At 38.1% G+C, this 6,560-nt stretch overlaps 1 protein-coding gene across 2 annotated transcripts in view; it reads right to left on the bottom strand.

Annotated features, from left to right (window-relative positions):
- The window catches only part of LOC101860099 (cytosolic purine 5'-nucleotidase), a 34,363-nt gene that overhangs the window by 21,151 nt on the left and 6,652 nt on the right, over positions 1 to 6,560 (bottom strand). For both annotated transcript variants that reach the window (XM_035969899.1, XM_005098789.3), the window contains exons 3-7: positions 5,781 to 5,924; positions 3,483 to 3,556; positions 2,151 to 2,268; positions 1,255 to 1,350; positions 324 to 412 (exon numbers count right to left, since the gene is read on the bottom strand). In XM_035969899.1, the coding sequence (XP_035825792.1) occupies positions 324 to 412; positions 1,255 to 1,350; positions 2,151 to 2,268; positions 3,483 to 3,556; positions 5,781 to 5,893 (490 nt within the window). In that variant the 5' untranslated portion in view covers positions 5,894 to 5,924. The remainder of the gene's footprint in view (positions 1 to 323; positions 413 to 1,254; positions 1,351 to 2,150; positions 2,269 to 3,482; positions 3,557 to 5,780; positions 5,925 to 6,560) is intronic.

The raw sequence follows: 6,560 nt of genomic DNA, 5'->3' as shown, positions 1-6,560 counted from the left end.
TTTCTGCCAAAAAAAATTATGAAATTACGCAAACTGAGCATAAAAATGTGAAATTATGCGATTCTGTTAATTTTAACAAAGAATGATACAGGAAAATAATCAGAAACTATGCAAAAAATGATCAAATTTTGCTAAATTATGTGGGGTGCAGAAAACCGCGGGGACAGTTTAGAGAGGCAAGACTATCTCACCTGGTATGTTGAACAGTGTGTTCAGAATGTACAGACTATCTCACCGGGTATGTTGAACAGTGTGTTCAGAATGTACAGACTATCTCACCTGGTATGTTGAACAGTGTGTTCAGAACGTACAGACTATCTCACCTGGTATGTTGAACAGTGTGTTCAGAACGTACAGTCGCTTGTCATCCAGCTGAATATACTTGTTGGGGTACAGCTCAGACACTTCAAGGCTGAAAAGTTTTCACAAGTTTTTTATAGTCTAAGTAAGAGTTTTACGGCACTTGCAACACAATAAGGTCATATAAGTGTCCGAAGAGTAGAGGTGTTACAAGAGAGTAACAAACATTTTAAAAAAGAGGAGAGATCAGGACGATAGATGTTTGATAGGAAAGAAGGAGCAAACCACACCAGAGCACCCGCCAACCACCCTCTTTTAGAAGTTTTTATTAAGAGTTTTACAGTATTTGCAACACAAGTAGGTAATACCCTGGAGATGTGCCACAGATTAGAGGTTCTACAATAGAGTAATATACACAGAGACGAAGGAGAGATAAGGACAACAGATGTTTGATTGGACAGAATGCGTAAACCCCACTGATGCATCTATGAACCACCCACACAGCTGAAAAGAAAGTTTTCTTCTCAGAAAAAGTGTCTTTTGTTTATTGCATTTGTTATCTAAAGTCTGTTTTTTGCAAGCTCTTGTGCCTGTTGATCTATTTCTTCTTGTTCAACATGTCAAAAATGAGAAGTTTAGTTTCAGTAGAGGTTTTACGGCACTTGCAACACAATAAGGTCATATAAGTGCCGAAGACTAGAGGTGTTACAAGAGAGTAACAAACACAAGATAGAAGGAGGGGAGATAAGGACGATAGATGTTTGATAGGAAATAAGGAGCAGACCACACCAGAGCACCCGCCAACCACCCACGAGCGCCTCATTACATTATGCTGCCTCACAAAAGGCGTATGAACTAGCAATACGAAACACACAGCAAAGCGTAACAATGTACTTTATCACAATAATAAAAATAAAGAATGAATTGCATAAAAGTAACATAGGATAAACTTACGGCTTGAGGAAGTGAAAGCCATGGACACAGACCAGGATGTTGCCGTATGAGTCAACTTTTAACAGGTTGCCGTAGGTTTTGTCAAACCAAAGACCTCTGTCACGACAGGGAGGACAAAAAATGATTGCTTTAAAACGAAGCCTTTTCTTCAGAATAGAAACAGCAGAAACACTAAAATAGGGAAAAAGCAGTGCCCCCCCCCCCCCTCCTCTTTCACATCTCTCCTCTCTCTTTATATTACTCATCTTAGAAACATTGCTAGTAGTTTTGTTTGATTATAACATGTGTAATACTTGGTACTAGAGATTTCAAAATGAAGGTATTTTACAACCCCCCCTTTTTCCCCTCCCCCCCCCCCCCCCCCAATTTGTTGCTTTGAAAGACACATTAAAAATATTTTTAAAAATAAGAAAAAGTTAATTGCCATTCTGGTCCACAAAACACACAAGAATGCCATCAAGCTTTGTCCATTTAATTACTGCTCCGCCAACTTTATTTTCAGAGGCAATGCCATAATACTGAAAGGAATCTCATTGTATACAATAGAATATGTGAAGCGTGCTGACAAAATGAGTTACTTCTCGGATTCGAGCCCTATGAAAATAGATACATCACTTTTACAGGTGAAGTTTTTACAAATTATAAGTATGATATAATAAAAGGTATGTTATATTTAAAGAAGATGGCATCAATAGAAAATCTACAAACTTGACCCTAGTGTCGATTTTTGGCCAATATCTCCACTTGTCGATTGCAAGAAGTAACTCATTTTGTCAGCACGTCTCACATAATATGGTTTACGGTTTTCATACATTCTCCCAGACTGAAAAGGCAAGCTTGAAAACATACACTCTCAGAGGAAAGTTAGGAAGAAAAGAAAAAAAAAACAGACTGACCTCACTGGGAAAGACGGATCGTACTGGAAGTTCTTAATTGGTTCCGGGTATCCAATCTCTACCAGCCGTTCCTTGAGAAGGTTAAAACCCATCGCTTCGTAAATGGGAGATTTGTACACTGTGAGAAAGAAACAGCATGTCGTTTTTGTAAAAGTTTTTTCTTTCTTTTCCGTAAGAGTTTTTTTTTTCTTTTTTGTAAGAGTTTTTTTTGCCTTTTCGTAAGAGTTTTACAGCACTTGCAACAAAATAAAGGTATATAAGTGCCAAAGATTACAGGTGTTACAAGGGAGTAACAAACACAAGAAAGAAGGAGGGGAGATGAAGATGATAGATGTTTAGATAGGAAAGAAGGAGCAAACCACACCAGAGCTGCGGAGCACCCTCCAACCACCCACAAAGAAACAGAGTAATATGAACATTTCTCAAAACGTGTGAATCCAGATTTCTAAAGCCTCACAGGGAGAAAGTCTAAAACAGTGACAGAATGAAAGAAAACGATAGAAGAGGGGAAGAAGGAGACTCAAGGAGTCAAAATGAAAGGAAAAAAAAAGAGTACAGTGCTGAAACTATAAGCAGGCACATTGTTTGATGATTACTATCAAAAGAGATTCAAGGGTAATAATAATAAATAATAAATTGCATTTATACAGCACATTTCCACAAAGAAGTACTCAATGCGCTGTACAATAATACATAGAACATATGCAGCGCCCAGCTCCTATAGTAATCCTCTTTCTCTCTCTCTCTCACTCTGTCTCTCTCTCTCTCTCTCTCTCTCTAGTGCATCCTTGAGTAAAGACAATCCCACAAAGCTTACCCAGACAACCTCACACAGACATTAATGAATTCACACAGTCATAAATTCTTGCAGAACAGAACAGCATGAATAAACGATACTGAGAGAACATAATAGATACTGAGAGAACATAATAATACTTGTATTGAGAATGTCGGAAATTACAGATTGAAGCTGGACTGAAACAGATGCGTTTTAAGTGCTGATTAAAATTTTGATAGAGTGGCAGACTATCGTAGATGAGCTGGTAAAGCGTTCCACAGGGAGGGGGCGCGGTGTGAAAAAGATCTCCCTCCGAGTCTCTGACTTTTGCACTCTCTCTCTCTCTATCTCTCTCTTTCTCCAGATAAATATATATATATATGACCTTCAAAATTAAATACGTATATTTTGCAAATCCCGAGTTGAACTGGCTGTATTGTGCCAAAATAGAGGACTCTGGCTGTGATCGTCAATGAGTGCAGATACATGAGGGTGTTATATTTCTCCTTTATCATTCAATCAAAATGACAGGAATATAAAGTTGAAAGATTTACCCGCCAAGGTGTAGTCCATGTCAAATCCATAGAACTTGATTTTGTCCAGATGGAGCCCACGATTCACAAAGATCCTGTCAAAGACGAAGATTGGAACATCATTTACACAGACAAAATGTGCAGTGTGCTGACAAAATGAGTTACTTCTCGGATTCAAGCCCTATGGAAATAGTAACAGCACGCTTATTGGTGAAGTTTTTACAGTTTATAAGTGTGAAATGATAAAAGCCCTCTTGTACTTCAGGAAATATGGCATCAATACAAAATCAGCACACTTGACTATGGTGTCGATTTTGGCCAATATATCCATTTGTGGATTGCGAGAAGTAACTCATTTTGTCAGCATGCTTCACAACACCTCATAATACTGGTTGTTGACTGTACAGAAAAAAAAGCCGAATTGCAGGAGCAACTATGGGAAGTATATTAAAAAATATGATATTTTATAATAATAATAATAATAATAATAATAATAATAAATTGCATTTATATACAATAATACAAAGAATGTTTGCAGCACAGAGCTCCTATAGTAATCCTCTTTCTCCCTCTCTCTCACTCTGTCTCTCTCTCTGTTTCATTTTATGTGCAGACATTTGCATTTCTGGAACAACTTTTTTATTACTGCTTATGGCTTAATACTTTAAGCACCCGATTCAACACAGGAAGGGTCAGTAACCAAGGATCAAATATCAAACCAATCCAAAGGCTTAACCAACAAGCATTAAATATTCTGCTCTGTCAGCAGGCACTATAACTTCCACAGAATGAGAAAACAATTAAATATTTTAAAAAAACACAATTAGATACAAAAAGTAAGTTTATCCTTCATATTTCAGAAAATTGTGTCACAATTAATTACACGTATCTTCCGGTGCAGCTCAGTGGCGATGAGGCTTTTTCAGATCTCCATATTTTTTTAAAAGTGTTTTTTCGGTCCTGTGCAGCCAAGAAAAATTTCCCTCTGGGACAAGAAAGTATCATCTCTTATCTTGTCTTATCTTATATAATCTATATATATTATAATTGTGAAATTTCGTCACTTTGGTCGCCTAAAACTTCTGAACAACTTAACTTTCAAATTTGAAAAAATTAACGGTGGTTCAGAATCATTTAAAGGGTGCACAGTAATATTAAGGAGTCTGAAGTCACTGTACTTTAATTTTCAGTTTTTCATTAGTTTCATTTAGATCTAATCTTGGGAAAGTCCATCTTTTAAGACGCCAATGTAAACAAGTGAGGCTTCCGTTCACAAACAGTGCACACTGAACCCACGATGACTTGACGATCGATTCTTTTGAGTCCGTTCATCGAACGGGGTACCCAGCCGGTAAAAAATTTAAATGAAAACCTGAAACATAAGCACACAATACACTGTACAATATAATGCTTTGTATTTCCAATAGACGCCAAGTACAGTCAGACCAGCTCTAGCGGTCACCTGTACAAACGATCATTTCCTATTTCCCCGATTGCAGTTTTTTAAAGACATTAAAATGACACTGTGTAAGACAGCTACTACTTCTCTCCTCGTCCATAATCTTCTATTTATGAAAAACAAAATATTAGTACTAGTACAAAGGACTTGAAAACAAAAACCACCCACCCCCCCAAAAAAAACAACAAACAAACAAAACAATAACAACCCACAACCAAAAATACCCCCCCCCACCCCCCCCCCCAAGACATTCAGAATCTTTTAATCTATCTGTTCATATCTAAAGTAAACTTCTGAACCCAAACTTCCTATTTTCACATGCTCTGCTTTACATGTACAGGTAAATAGTATTTTCAAAGTAGGAAGCACAGTAAAACAAACAGCATCTAATCAATAAAAGTTAGGTTGAAATTGTCCCAGATGGCCCCCTATTGTTATTGTTTGTGAGAAAAACGGTTGTCTTGAACAGTCTTGTATGTGCACAATAGGACATGTTCCCAACGGAGGGAGACTTCAACTACGTCTTTACCTCTACCAAAGCATCTTCATTCACCTTTGATATAATGTCAGTCTACAACAGAAAATAATGAAAGGGAGAAGCAGAAAGTGTTACGTCGCACAAATGCTTGTATGAGACAGGTGGCTGTTAAATTAGGTTCCACTGTGTCGACAAAGGTCTACTTGAGGTTTCCAGTCTCAGAATAAATCAAAACTGTCTTTCCCTTTCACCGACAACATCACAGCTGCCCCCCCAAGTTGTCCCCAGAGAGTGGAGGTCTTTAATGTGCACAGTAGGACATGTCCCGAACGGAGACCTCGCTCAACTACGCCTTTCCCTCTACCAAAGCATCTTCATTCACCTGTGATGAGGTTCTCTCTTAAAGACTTTTAAGCTGGTGTCCATCGGGAACTCTTGAGATTCTGCTCCATTCGCCTGAGTTTTCCCATCTTTTGCGTCACCATTAGACATCATTTGCACAATCGAAAAAACTCCAGACGTATCCCTGGGAAACAAGAAGCAAAAACAAAGTATGAAATGACAGGGCTTAAAAGAAGGAAATGTTTCTTAAGTGAATTGTTTGAAAAATATCAGATTATGACAAAATCTAGACCCCCAACAAATTTACTCGAATATTTTTTAAAGCACTTTGCAATAATATTTTGAGGAAAATCCAAAGAAACTGGGTGGTAAACATTGCTAATTGGCGAGATGAGGCGGCAAAGTGTTAAAGAGAAGAAATAAAAACTGCAGAGAAACCCAACTTTAGCGATGACAGACATCCGATTAAATGAATGCTATTACTATTAGGTGCCAGTTTAGTTGGCGGTCCACCGTGATATATATAGTTTTCTTATTCTACCGCAAGTCCTGTCTCATCGACCATGGTCTATCACTGTCTAGCGTAGTGTAAGTCCCGCCTGATTGGCCATGGTCACGACAGCACTGGGGGCATTTAGATGGAAGTTGGTAGGATTTACAATGGTGATGATTGGGTGGGTGGATTGCTTCATTTTCCAGTCTCGTTTAAACCAAAGAATTTTACGGAGGTTAAGATTATGACTGACAAATAAGTCATGATCATGAGAGCAAGTGGTCAGACAGGACTATTTTCAAGAAACTGGGGGGAAAATTGGGGGGG

Source organism: Aplysia californica, unplaced genomic scaffold (assembly GCF_000002075.1).
Source record: "Aplysia californica isolate F4 #8 unplaced genomic scaffold, AplCal3.0 scaffold00193, whole genome shotgun sequence".
NCBI classification, from domain to species: domain Eukaryota; kingdom Metazoa; phylum Mollusca; class Gastropoda; order Aplysiida; family Aplysiidae; genus Aplysia; species Aplysia californica.
Note: the sequence above shows the minus strand (reverse complement) of the source record. Positions and strands in the feature narration are given on the sequence as shown.